The 19,271-nt window shown below is 42.8% G+C and overlaps 1 protein-coding gene across 4 annotated transcripts in view; it reads right to left on the reverse strand.

The window, feature by feature from the left end:
- Positions 1 to 1,605: 1,605 nt before the first annotated feature.
- MKRN1 (makorin ring finger protein 1) overlaps positions 1,606 to 19,271 on the reverse strand; it is a 19,933-nt gene continuing 2,267 nt past the window's right edge. The window contains exons 1-8 of one of the 4 annotated variants that reach the window (XM_006094708.3): positions 18,653 to 18,769; positions 12,653 to 12,781; positions 6,925 to 7,151; positions 6,265 to 6,491; positions 5,162 to 5,376; positions 4,310 to 4,420; positions 3,639 to 3,777; positions 1,606 to 3,280 (exon numbers count right to left, since the gene is read on the reverse strand). In XM_006094708.3, the coding sequence (XP_006094770.2) occupies positions 3,065 to 3,280; positions 3,639 to 3,777; positions 4,310 to 4,420; positions 5,162 to 5,376; positions 6,265 to 6,491; positions 6,925 to 7,151; positions 12,653 to 12,781; positions 18,653 to 18,738 (1,350 nt within the window). In that variant the 5' untranslated portion in view covers positions 18,739 to 18,769 and the 3' untranslated portion in view covers positions 1,606 to 3,064. Of the gene's footprint in view, positions 3,281 to 3,638; positions 3,778 to 4,309; positions 4,421 to 5,161; positions 5,377 to 6,264; positions 6,492 to 6,924; positions 7,152 to 12,652; positions 12,782 to 13,739; positions 13,759 to 13,954; positions 13,974 to 18,652; positions 18,770 to 19,271 lie in introns of those variants that run through there. The other 3 variants (XM_014460815.2, XM_023758875.1, XM_014460818.2) reach the window with 3 other exon arrangements.

Consider the following 19,271-nt stretch of genomic DNA (forward strand, 5'->3'; position numbering starts at 1 on the left):
TTCAGCTCCAGACCCAGAAAAGCAGCAAAACCAGGTGGGCAACACCAGGACCAGCGTCAATGACTGAGGACCCCCTGCCCTGACACTGACCAATCAGTGAAGACCTGGCCCTGGAGGACCACACCCAGAAAACTGATTATTCTGCTGAAAGCCTTCCTTGGGCCCTCCCCCAGCCAGGGAGAGAAAAAGCCCCAAAGCCTCAGGACAAAGGACTCAGCAGATGCTCTCCTTCTGGGAAGCAGCACCCACCATTCCCCTTCCTACTTCCCCCAAAGGCATACATCTCCTAAACCCTAGACTCCACAAGGCTTGCAACTAGGGGCGGCAGCTTGTCCCAGGCCAACTCCAGAATCTGATATCAAGGCCCCCTTTTCTCTGACTTCCCAGAGAGCTAGGGCAACCCAGCCTAGTCTCTCCTGTTGCTTCTTCTATGCTAAGCCCTTCCTTGTTTTATGTCCCCAGCTCTAATAAATGTTCCCCCATTAGTCACCTGGACTTATGCTGTGAAATTTTTCCTGCACAAAGTCAAGAACCCACACACTGCCAGCTGGCTCTAGGCAGACCTTCCAAGGGCCAGGTCCCCTTTCTGGCATCAATACCTTCCCCCCCCAAATCTTCAGCAAGGATTTGCTTCACCTTTTCCTCCAACCTTCTAAATAAGAATGTGTCCACAGGAGTTAGTCACAGAGGCAAGCATAACTTATCCTGTGGTGGCAGGAAAGGGGCTGAGATTGTTAATTTGTGCAAATGAGAAAGTTTGACGTTCCACCCAACACTGTTGGTCCTCCAACCCTTTTTGCAATTGGCAACCACACTGAAGTCACAGTGACAAGAGAGCAACACCCATTATGAATTCGCTAAAACATGAGCTTCCATTGCCTCTTCTAAGACACAAAGGAGCTGCTCCAAACATAAACCTATGGAAAGGCCAGAAGCTCTCATCACGCCTATACCCTTCTCCCCAGACTCAGATATGCTCACAGGGTGGCTCCTGCGGAGTCTCTTCCTTGCTTTCTGGACACCAAAAAGCAGAAGTCTCCCCCGCCTCCCGCCCACTCATGCCTCAGGCTCGCAGCATCCCTGGGGGCACGTGGTCCCCAGCCTGGCAGCAGCAGCTTAGGGTGGATGCCTGGCATTTCTGGGTGGGAGCAGCTGGTCTGTGAGCTCACAAAGGCTACTTGGGGGGTCCACAAGCTGTTACTATGGCTACAATAAGCCAATATACACAACTCCTAGATGTGGAAACATTTTCAATAGCCTAAATTCTTAGACATCAAAACTAGAAATGCCAAAAAGGTATTTTATTAATAAAATTTCATAATAGAATTAGGCAGAGCACGGGACCTACCTGTTATTTGCAGGAATGAGGCAGGTTCACGTATGGCAGCGCCTGTGGTGGCCTAATAGCTAGTCTTACCAATTCTAAAATACAGGCTAGTTTGATGATCCTGTTGGCAAGGTTCCCTCTCACACATTTCTCAGCGGGCTAGATGTCTTAGGAAAGATGTCACTGTATCCACAGAAATTTGACTCACTGATGAACTGATCAAAGAGTCAGTGAAAGAAAAACAGTATTTCAAACAGCTCATTACACGAGACAGAAAGACAACTTAGGGTTTTTTATTGTTTTATTTGGGAAAGTGCTTCTTACAAAAGGGCAGCTGTAAAATACAGAGACCTCTGTAACAATGACTTGTTTTTCTTAAAGTGAAAGAATGGGTGGGATCCAAGGAATCAAAAGCAGTCGATGGGACAACTTAGGAGCATCTCCAAGTTATTTTCAGGAAACAGCAACAAAATTCAAGCTAAATTTTTCAATCAAGGAATTCTAACAATTTAGCTTGTCTTGTGAATTACCAACCCAACCCCACCCCCCTTGAGTGGGAAAGCATAACTTATTACTGCAAACCAATGACTCCACTACAAGAAACACCTTAGAACACAGTTTTGAATCACATCTGTCTACCTGCAAAGTACAGGGATGGAATGAGGCACATACCCACAAAAACACAAAAACCTCACAACAAAACCCCTCAAGCGAGGACAAAGGTTTGCCAAAAGGTGCCTGAACTGGAGAGGGTAAGAGATCATTAAGCATTAAATACAACTGTGTATCCACAACCCCGTTTTGTGTTAAGATATGGGATAACCAGATAGTTTACCCTCTATGGCTAAGCCCATTTATTCATATAGACAAAGCTAGCACTGCTCTAGTAACGGCTACCAACATACTGCTTTGTCCTGTAAGGTCTAGTCACCACACGAGGCTGAACCACTAAGCCAAGGTTTTCCACTAAGGCTAAGAACACTGCACCGAGGCAGGGATGCGAGGCTGACCACACACTCGCACTCACACATGCCAAGTCTACCAGCTTTTGGGAGTCAACCTCAATTCTGCATTTCTTTTATGCCAGTAAATCATTCTTTTAGAATCTTCCTGTCATACTGAACAGTAAAAATCTCCACACATTCGCACCTGGTTATGGTTATCCAGTAGTCATTACTTGTGTGCAATTATCAAGAGACCAAAACCACAGAACAAGTGCACAGGGTAGGGATTGTGGGGTAGGGAACATATAAAAACACAGATGTGCAGATTTTAGCAGAAACCTCAAGTATCCGCCTCTAGGTCTGTAGCACAGGCTACTTGCCACAGTTCAGATCCTTCACCTATCACCTCTTCTTGGACCCCTGAGCAGGGCCAAGGCTGTGGCTTTTGAACCTGGGTCCTTAGAATGAGTGCAGCACGTCCATGAACACCCTCCAACTGTGTGAATCTGGTTGAAAACAGATGACGCAACAAACCTACACTAACTGTCTGACAGTTAAGCTCGTGTTACAAAAAACTAACTTTAAGGTTTATTTTTGTAACTTTTTAACCAGAGGAAACAACATACTCCTTGGGGAAAGGTGAGGGAGTAAGAAGACAGGCCCTGGGTACGAAGTATTACGACAGCACCTGGAGTTGCTAGGCCTGCCTAGGAGACACGGGCACTGCCACACCACCACAGGGGACAGCCACTGTCTGGGCTCAGCAGACCAGTTCCCACGCCACGCAAAGCTGCTATAGGTCCAAGTCATAAAAGTCTTCCAGCTCATCGTGAAACAAGTCCCACTCGTCTTCAGAGTCTGTCAGCTCGTCGTCGTCGTCCCCACCTGCAGCCAAAAGCATAAGCAACATCTCGCCCAGCTCAAAGGTGACAACCTCTTCTTCATCGTCAAAGGGGTTGCTGTTCTCTCTTTCCTCAATGAGCTCCCAGAAGTGGTTCCTTCGTTGGGCCTGTAAAAAACAAGGCCATGATAGGGGTGGCACTGTCGAGTGGTATCTTCTATTCTCTCCTTTCTAAGGCAAAACGTCCAGCACACCAGAGGGCATGGCGAACCCGACTTCTCGTTTAGGGTTCCATTTTACCAATTCCTCCCCGCTGGCTACAAGATGCACAGGTTTAGACTAGAGTTTTAAGCGTTCTAGCTCTTCCTCTCATGCCCCTCCCAGTCTCCTGAGGTTGGTTTCCTGCTTTAATACTCTAGTTTCGCTCCCAGACCTGAGTGTTAACTTTCTCCTTCCCCTACCCCAATCTGTGCAGGACTCACTGAGATGGTGGGATTTTCCCTTCTTTAAAAAAAGTGAGAATTACCCGGTATCTGCTTGATGTTCCCACTTTCTGTCTCTGTGGCTCCTCTCTACGGCCATCGGGGTACGCATGCTTGTAAAAACAGTTCCCTCCAAATGGGCAGCTCCCACGTCCTTCATCAAAATACCTGCACGCCTTGTTGCTGGAAAGGAAAATATCGCAACCCTTATTCACAGTGGATTTCAGGTCTGTATGCAACTAGCATCCAGGATTTCTCTAAAGAGCTCGGGATAGAACCGGTATGTCAGTTTAAAGGTGTGTGTGCTAATGCATGAAACACTAGCTAGAAACAGATACTCTGTCCAAGTCTAACTGGAATCTAACAGCTCTACCATGGCAGATCCAGCAGAGAGAAAACCTTCTAGAAAGCACCCCACCACCCCAAGAGCATAGGACAAGTATAACATGAATTGAGAAAGATGGGGCCCTAGTTATGGGGCTTTAGTTACAAAAGCACAGACTTCATTGTAACATGGTCCCTTGGCACACACCCCAAGGACTGCGCTATGGCAAGACACGTAATGGGTGTTACCGGGGGTGACAAAATAAACTGTCCTGGGAAGTAAAAGGAAGGGTAGGAAGGAGGTAGGAGTATATAACGCAGCCTGTTCTTTTCAAAGTGAACCCAAGCTCCGCTGGGATCTTGACTGAAGAAAAGGCTGCAGTGCTCATACCTCATTGCCTCCTTGTATTTCTGAATGAGTTTCTGCTTCTCTTCTTTCTCCTCCACCCAGTACTCACTTGGAATGACAAAGTTAGATGTGATTCGGCATTCTGGGCAGGACCTGGGAAACAATGAACAGGCTGCAGTGCACATTCCCCTTTACAGGCCCACTCTTCAAGGACACACCCTGGTGTGTCACCTCCAGATTCACAGACTTAAACTCCAAGTCAGTGGGCATCTCCTGAAAGGGCTCCCAACATTGTCACACAACTGACCATTTCCTTTGAGGCAAGACAAGCTCCTTTATAAATTCAGCTTACTGGCTAGCCAGTTCATTAAAAAAAAAAAAATAGAACTTAAGTTAAAATAAGCAACAAAAGAAGACATTTCACACAGACTCCTTTTTCTTTCGTTTAAATAAATTTATTTCTTGTAACTTTGCTCTGTTTACGTTATGTTGTTTTTGTTCAGTTATGAGAACAATCTTTAAAGGATGGTGGATTATTGGCTAGCTTAATGGATGAAATAGGAAAGTGGCAAATGTAAAACGTCAGGAAACATACATTCAGAGCTAGGTAAGCTTGTTCACTGAGCCTAAAGGAGCTAATCCGTTAAACAATCTCCTCAGAAAAAGCTTCTACTGACTGTTACATAGGGTTTCCTCATTCAAATAAAAGTAAATATACCAACTAACCTACAAGCTAGCTGAAATACAAACAAGAAACCCCAATTCAAAGAATACCCCCGTTTCAAGGTAAAATGCATGCATTTAAATGCGGTCCATCTGCTTGAAAGTTGGCACAAGACACTAAATTCTTCCCCAAAATAGAAAGCACAAACGAAGGTTGGGGAGGAGTCTCACTTTATGATCTTGCTCTCAAATTGCTTAGCACTCCTCCACTTGCGAATACACTTGAGACAGTAGGTGTGGTTGCAGTTGGAGAGGATCCCGAAGCGGCGCTCACTAGGGTTGGCTTTCTCATAGACCACCTCCATGCAGATCCCACACACTTTGTCCTTACTGCGCTGGATGGCAAACGAGAGCTCCATGTCCTTCTCATGGGCCTCAATGCAAGACTGGAAAAAGTGGAGAGAGAAGTGTAATCAAGTCACTGGACAATGCAAGACTTCACCGGACAGTTAATGACTCGTGTTCAGAGAACCAGAGTCAGCTGAAGAGTTAGTGTTCCCAATCTGACAGCAGCTTTGTTCGTTCACAAGTACAGGTACACTGACATTTTGGGACTTGACATTACCACAAAAGTCACACAATAAGGACTTAACTTCAGGAACTGAAAAATTATACAATTTTCTCAATCCTGCAGGCCAACCCCTGTTATCTTCATTAAAGACCGTTTGCAGGCTAAGTTTATTGACTTTCTCATTTCTAGATGGAAAATGCAATTGGGATTAAGGCCCTAATTTATAATCTGTCAGAAAACAGGGTGAATGAAACTAACATTTATTAGGTGGCAATTATGTGCCAGGCACATAATTTGCACATAAAAAACAGCTTTACTGAGATATAATTCACATACCAGGTAATTCACTCATTTAAAGTGTACAATTAGCCCTGGCCAGTGTGGCTCAGTTGGATGGACTGTCATTCTGTGCATGGAGGTCACCAGTTTGATACCCAGTCAGGGCACACACCCAGGTTGCCATCTCCATCCCCAGTTGGGGGGGCTGGGGGGACGACATGCAGGAGGCAGCCTGATGTTCCCTTTCACATCAATGGTTCGTATTCTCTCTCCCTCGCCTTTCTCTCTAGAGAAAAATCTCTTAGTGTGAGGGCCTTACTTCTTGATAAAGCATTCAAAAAGCCCAAGAAGGAAAATATCCCCACTGACCAATATTTCAATTCACCAAAAGTTTCTCTGAAATGAACCAAACAAACGGGCAATGCTGTGAAAAGAAAAATATAGTCCCCATACCTATTAACATTATGTCATCCTAAAAACTTACTTTTATGTGCTGTGATCTCTGGGCTGCGTCCACTGGGTGTAGGACCTGCAGCCCGCACATGTCACACGGGTCTCCGTGGAGATACACGCAGTTCTCCCCGTAGCGGCACTCTCCCACCGCTGCATAGGGACAGAGCTGCTTCTTCGTGTCCACGGCCGTTGGCTCCTTCTCTGGCTCTTCCTTGGTCACTGAGCCCTGCAGGGGTGCTTCAGTGCAAGAAGGGGCAGCTGAAATGTTTAGGAGAGTGGTAAAGGTCCAACATGGATCAGGCAGATAAACCGAGAGCCTAACTGAAAACTTTCATTGAACTCCAGAACAGTTTACTAAACTAATTTTCTTACTCTTGGAAGAAATGAATTTTTTTTTCTAATGCTGGTATTTCCGAGATTAGGCTGGTAAAAGGGGGGTGGGGAGCTCTTTATGTATCTCTTGTGCAACTGTACTGATAAAGGGAAGCTTCAGTTTTTCAACATTCTAAATTCAATACTATTGGGATTCACTGAGTTTCTTTCACTCCACCTGTCAGTTTCAGGTAACTCATTTAGACTATTACAATTAGGCTGCATGTGAAGACTGGCAACCAGAAGGTTGTGAAAACTCAGTTAATTGATGCACTACTATCTAGCCCTCTGGCTTGTTTTTATTCCTCAAAATACTCACTACGGCCACAGTAGGGCTGCCCGGGAACAAACTCAATGGCATTCACCCAGTCTTCTGAACCTGCTCCTACAGTTGCAAAGTTTGAATTTGACTCAGCCTCGCCCGTATTCATTTCAACAATCGGTCCAACTACTGGTGAGAGACTTGAGGAAGCAGCAAGGGATGGTTTTGCAGTTAGATCTGTAGCAGTTGCTTCTTCCTGTTTCAATGGTTTGCTATGTTCGTATCTAAAAAAATAAATAAATAAAAAATTAAAAGTCAGTAGTCGCAGTCTAAGCAGAACCCTCTAGATAGGATATCTATTCCCTGATCCGTCCTTGGGTTCTTTGTAAACTGCTGTGCACATGAATCATCTGGGAAATTGTTCGAAGGCAGACACCTATTCTGCACCCACGTGATGCTCACATTGCTGGCCCAGAGACCACACTTGCGGAACAAGGTCACAGACAAGGGACAGACAACGTTGGACTGTGTGGCCAAAACAGACTGATTCATCAAAGCAAGGCTGACACTCAAATTCAACAAGTGGAAATATGGACACATTTTACCAAAAAATAAATTTAAATGTTCCCATTACTAAAATCCAAACTGTTACCTTCATATTCCTACTTTGCTTTGTAGTACAAATCATTTTGAGTTTCCTGCTATCGGCTACAAAAGCCAATGCATTTTATTCCATAGCCTGGAATCATGCAAACTGAGCACTGAGAGGAAGGAGCTATCATGAATATGCTTTTATCATCTTACTGCCTCCACAAAAAGCGTGAAGGAAGTATTCTTTCATCATTTTAGAGGTGATGTAGACGATGAAATGGTCAAATAAGTGGTATGCTAGGTCTCATGTAAATCGTAAGCTGCTTTTCACAAAATGGCAACAATTGGCCAAATCTAGCTACTTATCCCGCCCCCCCTTTTTTTAGTATTTATTTTATTTTATTTTATTTTTGGTAATCCTCACCTGAGGATATTTTCCCATTGATTTTTAGAGAGTGGAAGAGAGAGGGAGAGACAGAAACATTGATGTGAGAGAAACACATCGATGGGTTGCCTCCTGCACATGCCCCAACCAGGGCCCCAGCCAGGGAGGAACCTGCAACCGAAGTATGTGGCCTTAACAGGAATCGAACCCATGACCCTTTGGTCTGCAGGCCGACGCTCTATCCACTGAGCCAAACCAGCCTGGACTAGCTACTTATTCTTTTTTTTTTTTTTTAATATATTTTATCGATTTTTTTAGAGAGGAAAGGAGAGGGATATAGAGTTAGAAACATCAATGAGAGAGAAACATCGGTCAGCTGCCTCCTGCACAACCCCTACTGGGGATGCGCCTGCAACCAAGGTACATGCCCTTGACTGGAATTGAGCCTGGGACCCTTCGGTCCGCAGGCCGACGCTCTATCCACTGAGCCAAACCAGTTAGGGCTAGCTACTTATTCTTAAATGAAATTTAGAACTCAGTTCCTTGGCCCGTGCAGTAGCCACTTTTTCAAGTGTTCCAGAGCTATACATAGCACATTTTCACTATCAGAAGCACTGCTCTGATTTAGTTTTAAAACCACAGGAAACCTTGGAAATCTAGCCCCAAATCCTCACATTTCAGATTAATTCCCTGACTTGAAAGGGGATAGCAGAAAAACATTTTATTTATTTTAAATGCCCCCTCCAGAGAGAAAGGCTTCAGGGCTTTGGGAATTAAATGTCAATATCCAGAAATAGCCCTGGCCAGGTAGCTCATTTGGTTAGAGTGCCATCCCGATACACCAAGGTTGTGGGTTCAATCTCCAGTCAGGACACATACAAGAATCTACCAATAAAGGCATAAATACATAAAACATCAAATCAGCTTCTCTCTCTCTAAAATCAAATTTGAAATTTTTAATAAAAAAAGATGCATAGCCCAACCAGTTTTGCTCAGTGAGCATCAACCTATGAACCACAAGATCATAGTTTGATTCCTGGTCAGGGCACTGCCCAGGTTGCAGGCTTGATCCCCAGTAAGGGGCATGCAGGAGGCAGCCAATCAATGATTCTCTCATCACTGATGTTTCTATCTATCTCTCCCTTTTTCTCTGAAATCAATATATATATTGATGACTCCCATATTTTAGTTCTTTCTCCTTTACCATATTCATTTTAAGGATTTCAGGGTAAATGACTCAAAAGTCATTAGACACTTAATAGATTATCAAATTGCAAATATTATAACTTTTGAAAGAAGCGCATTTTGGTTTTAAGGCAAATTTATCAATGAATCAACAAAGTATGGTAAGTTTTTCAAAGCACAAAATATTTCCTAGAAAGTTCACATCTGTACAAAAATTTTCTTGCTTTCAAATATTCTACAATTTTCTATGGGTATAGAGAAGAATGTTTTAAGAACAGACTAAAAAGGAAAAAAAAAAAACAGACTAAAAATTTGAGAAATATACTGGGTTACTTTTTTTTATCAACACCTGCTTATAGCCATGCACCATACGTCAAGAACAGTACCATCTACTGAGGAGTCAAATGTGAATAAAACGAGGTCCCTACTATTAAATGAAAATTTATTTTGAACATTAACCTTTTAAATTAAGAGTTCCTCAGGAAAAGAAATGTATATCAAACAAAAACAACTTTATTCTAAGGGATTACATTGAGGAGAAAATACAGTATTTAAATTTAGACTAAGACATTAAAAAACATTATGTTCTAAACAACAACAACAACAAAAATATGTTCTCAAGTCTACCTATTTAGGCAAAGTTATTCCCTTAGTGCAGTGTAGATCTATATAAAATGTGTTTCCGAGTAAAGATTTGTAAAGACAAAGCAAGAAAAAGAGTAAAAGCCAAGACTTACAATTCTGAAAGATGTTTACCAAAAAGTTTCAAGGGTCAAATATAAGGTGATGGAGGAGACTAGACTGGTATTGAGCACACAGTATAATTTACAGAGGATGTATTATAAGAGTGTACCCCTGAAACTTGTTATTAACCAATGTCACCACAATAAATGTAATTTTAAAAGTGGTTTGGTGAACTATGGACCTCCTTAAGAGCAGAGATGGCCAACTAGGCCCTCAGGCCAAATCCAACCAGCGCTAACAATGGTCACAACATCTTTAAGTGGTTGAAAAAAATATCATTTGATGGCACACAAGATTATATGAAATTCAAATTTCAGTATCTCAAAGTAAAGTTTCACTCTAGTCCTATCTAATATATCAGCTTATATGTACTATCCATGGCTGCTTTTGTGCTACAAGAGACCCTTATGGCCTGCAGAGCCAGAAATATTTCTTCTCTAGCCCTGTGGAGCGAGTCTGCCAACCCCTGCTTAAGAGGATTCTCACATCTATTAGATTCACAGTCTGTGAGAGTAGTTTTGTTATAGTTATTATTTCATGGATTATCACAGAACCACTGATCTTTTTAGTCACAGTGTTAAGTGATGAATTAAAGCTAAGCTAACACTGAAACAAATATGAGCTTTTCTTTCACCTTCTGCAAAAACTCTGATACATACAATCAATTTCTACCTAAGGACATTTTATCAACGTTTCCCCTAGTTCTAAGCAAGAGAGACTTTTCTCTAGATTGGCTTGCGACTCGCTACTCCCAATCACTCCACGGTCTGATGTCTGCCTGTAAAGATTTTAATGTATGAGATTTAATAGGTCCAGAGGGCAAAACCCCTCCAAAGCAGTTGTCAACCAAGGCAATACTGCCTCTTTCTCCAGGGGGTGTGTTCAGGAACAATGACTGAGAGTTTTAATGGATTTATTTGGTGGGGACGAGGGATGCCAGCTGTCCTACAATGTACACAACAGGCCTGAGCAATGATGACCTGGCCTCACTAGATAACAGCACCGCCACTATGAAACACTGATGTGGTACCACTTCTGAACTGCTGGAACTAGAATACTATCTTTCACTATAAACTATCCCCTGGATGAGGAGTTAAATTATTTTAAAACCCTGGGCATTGGTGAAGTTGTATAAAAAGATCCCTAGAGAGTAAAAGTGAAAAGTAGATTTAAGTCCCTAAGCATAATTTTAACAAAAAATAAGCAGTCATGGAACCAGACCCTCCTTGGGATTCCCTCCTTGCCTGTCTATAGTCCAGCTTGTAATAATCACCCTCATCAGCCTGTCCCAAGGACATCACCCAACTCCCCTTTCAGGCAGAACCCCAGGACATAGGTTTCCCTAACTCCTTTCACTTTATCGTAAGTGCTCTACATCCAGTTCAAAACAGCATCATTCCCCAAAGAGGGAGTTGTAGCCTTATTATAAAGAAAACTTAAGGACATACTGGGATTTTCTGAGGAGAGTATCACTGCCACTTTTTCCTTTCCAGTAATATTGCAATGAAAAAAATTAAAGCAAATTATTGACCGCTACTCTCAGACATCAGTTCTATTTCTAAGCTCCTACAGTCACATGAAAAGGACCTTTTTTTTCTCTATTCTTGCTAGATTTCCTAATAAAACATGTGATGACTTAACATTAATGTCTCACCCATCAATAACGTCTTAGTCTTCTGAACTCTAAGCATTTGAACCCAACAGTTGACACAATTCTTATCTAATAGGGACACTCAAATTAGCTATGACATTGCCAATCTGTCTTACCATACTCCGCCCTTCAAAAGCTGGAGCCCAACCTCCTCCTGAACACGGGCTGGACTTAGTGACTTGCTTGTAATAAACAGAACATAGTGGAAGCAACAGTGAGGGCTTCTGAGACGAGGTCATAAAGCCATTGTGGCTGTGTCCTGCGCTCTCTTGCATCACTGCACAGCCGCCAAGCGGGAGGGCACCACAGGAGCCCTAAGAAAAGGTTCCTGTGGTGAGAACTAGTCTCCCGTTAGCAGTCATCTGAAAGGTGATCCTCCAGCCCCCCAAGACGTCAGATTATGACAGCCCTGCACCAAATCTTGACTATAAATCTGAGAGTCTGGGCTAGAACCACCCAGGGAAACCACCTTCACATTCCAGACCCCCAGAAACTGATATTGTTTTTAATCTGCTAAATTCTGGGATAATTTGTGTAGCATCAATAAATAACATATTCATACACCTAGATATTTTCTGAAATGGGAACATAAAGAAAGCTCTACTCAATTCTGAAGCAGAACCCACCATTATTGAATTGCAACTTAACAGGATTATGGTGCCAATTCAACAAACAGAAATTATTTAATTAATCCCTCTTGGTTCCCTAACATTCTGAATTAGATACTAGAGATATTCTTGAGCACTTTCCCTCTTAACTTATAATTATTCTTGGGAACTGGGATGGGGACAGGTTTAGGGAAGTTTGGTTAGAATGACAAACCCTCGTTACTAGCAACCTAATACACTTTTCCAATGCCTGTGAGACTGAAACCAGTTCTCACCATAGAGAATCGAAAGCAGTCCTGCTTGGTCCAATATGCATCTCATTCTTGGTTTAAAAAGGAAATGTCACACACAAACATACCTTCACCACTCCCTATCCCTAGGTTTGCAGAAGTTGCTCCTTGGGCATTAATTAAACTTAGAATTGTATTACAAATTCATTTTTTAAAATGTATTAATATTCCTTCCAAGTGAGAGATTTCTGTCACTGCACTAACATTCCTAAGAAGTCCTTTTCAAAGCATTATTTTAACCCTAGAAATTATAAAGCTATTGAGATTATGAACTTTATTAATTTTTCCAAATCCACCACTGAACACAACTGATTGGTGAACAAATTCTTACCTGCAGCGGTCTCCGTAAATGCAGTACCCTCGCTGAAAATACTTGCACAGCACACCGTATGGACTGTCAGAGAGGTCATGCGAGTAGCGACAGTTATCTCCTTCCTTACAAACCCCGTGCATGAAATACCTGTGAGACAAGGAACCACACAGCTGGATTAAACGAGATGGAGCCAATACTCAAAGAATTCATGACCAATATATTCCACCAGCAATACACTAGTACTGTATACTAATCCTATACCCATGATTATATTCTACACAAAACATGTAAAATGCACAAAGAAAGTAGAACTAGACTACGACCATAAAGTTATCCACTAAGGCACCACAAGAGGCTGCCTATAGACACAAAGTTTAAATTTAAACTTCGATGTTGTCAATCTTATCTTTCCAGGTTAAGTCTGACAACTGTTCCCTAGTTATAATCCTAATGGGTACATTCTTGTTTTTCACTAACTTTAGCCATAATGGCAGTTCTATCTGCTAATAAATAAATAAATATCTAAGATTAAAAGCAAGAAACAGTGTGGTGATTGGGGAGGGGGGATGGGTGGAGGTGGAAGAGGGTACAGAGGAATAAATGGTGATGGAGGAAAAAATAAAAAAGCAAGAAACAATGAAGACTGGACCAGGTCAGGCTACTGCTTGTTTCACTCCAAGAAACTATTTTAATTATTGAAAAGCCACATGTAACAATACAAGCAAAATTTGCTGCAAAGGTAGGGAAGAAGGGAAATCATTGTGTGTCCTCGATTAGCAGAACGATCTCCCTGTGCCTTACGGGAGTGCCCGTGTACTGAACTAGCAGTTTCCCTCTCAGTGTCAGAGCAGGACTCAGCGGTTGCTAAGTGGATTGGACCAGCATCGCCAACAGCACCTGGGGGTTTGCTAGAAATGCACATTTTGAGACTTTATCTCAGACCTTCTAATCTATAACTGGGGTAAGAGGGGGCTAAGGCAAGCAGCAACCTGTATTTCTCTAAATGACTCTGTGGATCAGGGAAGCAATAAGGGTTTCATTTTAATCCTGAAAAGTGAGTAGAACCAAAAAACACATCACCCCCATCATCCCATCACTGACTTACTAGGATTAGTTTTTCTTCTTTTAGTCTTTCTCTTGAGCAGGGTTATGAAGATTTAGTTTTGGCAGACTACACCTCCCCAAATATGCGCCTTGCCACCACTGGTACAGAGTAAAGGAAAAAGTGCCTATTTCCTGGGTGTAGGTAGAATATCAGTAAGCACATTCCACTTTGCCCACTAATTTGGAATGATACACAGAAAATAAATTCACATTTACCTAAGGCTGTCCCCAATTAAAATGTGGAAGGTTATTCAGCAATTTCCTGCAAGCAGATCTTCACAGCAGATAACATGGAAAGAAAGAATACCACTCTGGTGGAAAGTTGTTAAGATCCTTAAATGCCCTAGGACTGCAAATCCATCTATATAAAAGCCTAAGCGACCATTATGGCGGAACGCCAGACCAATCTGATGAGCACTGACCACCAGGGGGAAGACGCTCAACGCAGGAGCTGCCTCCTGGTGGTCAGTGCGCTCCCACAGGGAGAGCGCTGCTCAGCCAGAAGCCGGGCTCAGTGCAGCGGTGGTGGTAGGAGCAGCAAGCAGGCAGGCGGTAAGGAGCAAGGGCTCACCGGCTGCGAGAGGGCACAGGCCAGGCTGAGGAACACCACCACCCCACCCCACCCCACCTCAGTGCACGAATTTCGTGCACCGGGCCTCCAGCAACAAAAAACATGGTAGGTCAAATTATACTTAAACTACCCCAGCAAAAAAAAAAAAAAAATTATACTTAACCTAATCAAACTTCGGTTTGAACTTTCTCTCAGCTACAGGGCTACTTTGTGTAAGCTTTAAAGCTGTTTGAGAGCCATATCACCCAAATTTGAGCTACACTGTAGCAACAGATAATTTTTTAAAATATATTTTTACTGATTTCAGACAGGAAGGGAGAGGGAGAGACAGGAGCATCAGTGATGAGAGTCATTGATCAGCTGCTCCTGCACACCTCACACTGGGGATCGTGCCTGCAACCTGGGGATGTGCCCTCAACGGGAATCAAACCATGACCTTCTGATTCATAGGTTGACATTCAACCACTGAACCATACTGGCTGGGTCCAATAGATAACTTTTGACTGCATTAAGTGAAGTGATTAAAACTTAACAAAACTACTACGCAAGTAAATAACTACATTGTAATCACTACTATAGAGTAGTCATGCTTTTGAGTTTCTATAAAAGTATCCACAGTTGAAAATAGGTTATTCATTAGAAACAGTGTCACTGTTTGAATACAATTGCTTTCTGTCCCATCCCCAGTGGGAACACTTGCTCTTACATTCTAAATAAGACAAGAGTGCCTATACCCTCACTATTTATTTGGGGTCAATCTGATGTCAGAGATGCCTGTGTTTTTAAGGCTTGATAAAACATCTACCTAGAGATAAAGGTGGGCAGTAGCTCCTAAATCTCAGGCACAATACTTGGAATTTCAGGTTTGTTCTTAAACCCTATTCTGCCATGGTCTTGTTCAGTGCATTGTTGCACTTAGGTTTATGATGCTCTTCTTTATGTCAAATTAAGTCATCCAGGAATCACTACCTGACGGCTGCTGACCTTACTGAACCTTGTTTCCTCAATCAGTTGCTTCAAGGACCTCAACTCCCTAATACCTGCATCTTAATGTTCAGCATGACACCCTACCTTCACACTTTTGCAACACCTACAACCAATATTACTTTTTGATATCCATAATGGGTGGAAATTTTTCTAGAATTCAAAATAAAAGAGTAAAAAATAAGTCAACAAATAGATTGGATTGCGAAATAGAACCACCGGCAATAGAAGTTCCTGAGGTCCATAATGAGCATCACTGGAGGAATTCAAGCAGGCACCAAGTCACCTGATACTGCAGAATCAACAGAAACACTAGAATACAAGCCCTAGTTAGTCAGGGCCAGATACGTACTAAGCATTATTTCACATTTACTTGGTATGTGTGGTCTGGGTTTTAGGTTCTTGCCTTTTGCCTTGCAGTGGTACTAACACTGTTGGTATACCCAGAATTATCGACATTTCTCACAGTGAAATCCCCTCTTGCCAACCTATCTCTGTGTAAGTCTAAGCAACTGGCATGATAGTGTAAGTTATAACAGATAACAAAAAAAGGCAACCCACTCCCAAGAATTTCTCGCCAAAACCAAACCAATAAAAATGACACCATTAAAATCCACCTGATGCCCCTGCCCAGGCTGAGCTTGCCCCTCCCTGAGGTGAAGATTTCTAAGCCATAGATTTCTGCAGTTCCTTCCACCTGGAAGATTCTGTGACTCCAAGCAGACATCGTCGGGTAATAAAGACATACCACTGACGAGAATCCCCTGACCTACCTCTTGGAAGCCTAAGCATGATCAAGATATATTAGCCTGCTCGCAGTTCCTCTAGCATCATAACATTCTAACAATCTCTTTGGGAATTTATAGAAAATTACAGATCATTAATTAAGATTTAATCACTTAATCTGCTATTACATTTCTCACTTTGATATTTTAATGTACCCTATTTCTCAAACTGGCTTGTAAATTCCTGGTGGTTAAGAACCATGCTTTATTCTGCTTTTACCTCCTCGGTACCCGTACACATAATAGGTTTGTTTCCTAAAAGACACCATTCAAATTCGGCTGATGCCCCTGTAGAAGAGAGCTGGGGGCCGTGGTGAATCATAGTGACAGTAGCAAATTAAATTTCCCTAGGCTGGAGGACTTCAAATACCGTCCCTTCAAACCCAGAGTTGTAAGCAATGAATTTCACCTACAGATATCAGAGCACTTAAAGACCTTCTAAAATTTTTCCTTCATTTTTAAGCTATACTAACCACACTTACAACTACAAATTGCAAGTTACAATGTTTCTTTACTAATTTTTGAACCCCATACGCTCAAGGAAACTAAGAAGTGACAGCATTTCTATTTCATAATATTTCTCCAATAAAAGATGGAAAACGGCCTGGTGGGGGCAGCATAATACAGTTCCTTGGGAAAGAGATACCTAGGATTTTCTTAAGCTGCAGAAATAAAACACAAGATAGAATTTGGAGAGATTCTGAGCAATTAAAAACAAATATCCATCCTCCAAACAAGTACTAACTTCTAAGAGTATTATACTCTAGGTGAAGAAAGCCAAAATCCTAGGAATGAGGGGGTAATGGACACAACCACTAGAACACATCTTGAACTCAAAGAAGTTTTAGCTATCAAATACACTGAAACTATTTATAATACAGTGTTATCACTTCTTGGGCTTTTGGCTAAGATCAAGTGTATTCATAATACAGTGCATTTCTGCATTCCCTTTAACATCTAGCACACTCTCATGTAGGCGCTAATGCTTATTCACTGAATAACTGAATGAGGTAGTCCCAGAAAGACATATACATATGTCCCATTTAAGTCCTTTGTCTTTGCTAATTCACAAATGGTGTTTTCTTGTTTTGTTTTTTAATGAAAGCAGAGGAACATTACTAGTCTATACTGAAGTGGATAATTGTAGGTGTGGATTTATCAACATCAATTCAAGTAGTTACTGAATATGCCAGGTACCTACAAATAGGATGAAGAAATAGCCCTGCTTTCAGAGCTCAAGTCTAGAATAAATGAAGATATCATGATACTCCTCTGTTCAATCAAGTGTTTGTTTTTTTAAATAGATCATGTTGGTACCTAAAATAACTGAAAACAATGTTAACCAAGACATATCAACTAATCTGCACATTTTTTCAGATAACTGTCTAGCAAGCTATTGACAGGTTTATGTAAAAATAAAAAACAAAACCCTGCACATCTAAGCCTGTGTAGTGTTTTCCCCCCCAAATACTAGATTACTCAGGTATGTAAATTTCTTTAATACATAAATCAATTGGTTCATGGGCAAAGAACCACCACTGGTCTGGGAACAATCCAGGCTATTTCATTAACTCAAAGATCCTAAATGCAGGCAAAGAACAACAATCAGTTGGTAAGCTGTGTTCTGAATTCTGATGTTACTGGTGAGGAACTAGAAAAAGAGAACCAGAAAAGGAAAAAGCACCTAACAGCGGGGAAAGTGAAGTACAGGAAGTGACAGTGAATTCTGTGCAGAGATGTCAGGTTGGGCTCAGGCTACAGACACAGCAGGACCACCTGCAGGCTAAGTATGTCAGGCTGGTGAGAGGTTTCCGAGCCTATTTAGGTTGGAGATGGCGAGGGAAATGGAGGCACTGGATGGAGTCCTTAAAGAGGTCACATCTTCAAGGGAGATTAAGTTCATTGTATGAATGTAGAGTGGGGCTGCAAGGCGAATAGCTGGAAAATTCAGGAATATAAAGTTACACTAGCACTTTAATTTTTCTCAAGACTCAACCAGAACATATCAAGCAACTGCAGCACGTAGTTACATGGATGGGAATTCTTAAATGACCATTTGGGGGATACCGCACTTCATTCCTTTCTTAGGGTCTACCTAAAACAGCCTTTATGCTTCCCCCGTCCTGTTACTCGAAGTAAAGGCAATTAAGCTTATCATCTATGCCTTAACTGCATCATGTTAAAGACTGGCAGGGCCTCAATCTCGCTGTTAATGCTAGAACAGTGAGTTCTGTATATTAGGAATATCTTTGCGTCTTAATTATCTCACACAGATGAAACCGGCATTTCGGATGGATTTTTGCAAATGAAAGCTTCTGCTCCTACTGATCACATTTTTAAAGCCCAAGCATAACATCCAACTAAATGCTCTAACCTTCATATATATATATATGTGTGTGTGTGTGTGTGTGTGTGTGTATATATATATATGTATATATATATACACACACACACACACACATATATATAGATATGACAGCTTGACAGTTTTTAACATGCGTATACACGTTCCTATAAGAGCCATCCACTAACCACTTAAAAGGGGGGAAAAAAAGACTTTTTCCTCTGACATACCAAGCCAAAACAAACCCTCTCCTCCGGGCTGCAGGTCTCTGACTCCCTGCAACGGAGAGAGGCGTGGATTTCAAAAAGAGAAACATTTCGCCCCGGGAGGGGAACGGCAGCTAGTCAAACTCAGGGCGGAGGATGCCGACCCGGCCCGGCTCAGCACACGGTTCCCAGACAAAGCTCAGAACCGCCAGCCTCGGTAAACATACAAAGAAATAACAAAAGCTACTTCTCCGGGCGGGGCGGGGCGGGGACGCGAGCAGACGTTACAATCCGATGACCCGGCGGCGGCGGCCCTCGGCAGCCGGGCCATCTTGCCGGCATCCGCGGCGGCGCTCCCCGGGCCCGCAGCTCTTCCTCTCCGCACCTGCGGAGCCGTGGCAGCGGTGGGGACCGGCGACAATGAAAGGAGGGAGGAGTCACTCCACCTCTCTCTCCGCGCGCTGCGCCGAAAGGCCGGGCCACAGGGAAGGCCGCCGGGCGGGGGTTTGACTCTCCCGCGGCCGGGGGAGGCTGGCGGCAAACGCGGGGAACGGCGAGAACGCGGGCCGCCCTCCTCCCTCCGCGCCGCCTTTTCTTCCGGGAACCGGGCCTCCTCCCGAAACCGGGGCCGAAGCCGTGTAAC

This window comes from Myotis lucifugus, unplaced genomic scaffold, assembly GCF_000147115.1.
Source record: "Myotis lucifugus unplaced genomic scaffold, Myoluc2.0 scaffold_141, whole genome shotgun sequence".
NCBI classification, from domain to species: domain Eukaryota; kingdom Metazoa; phylum Chordata; class Mammalia; order Chiroptera; family Vespertilionidae; genus Myotis; species Myotis lucifugus.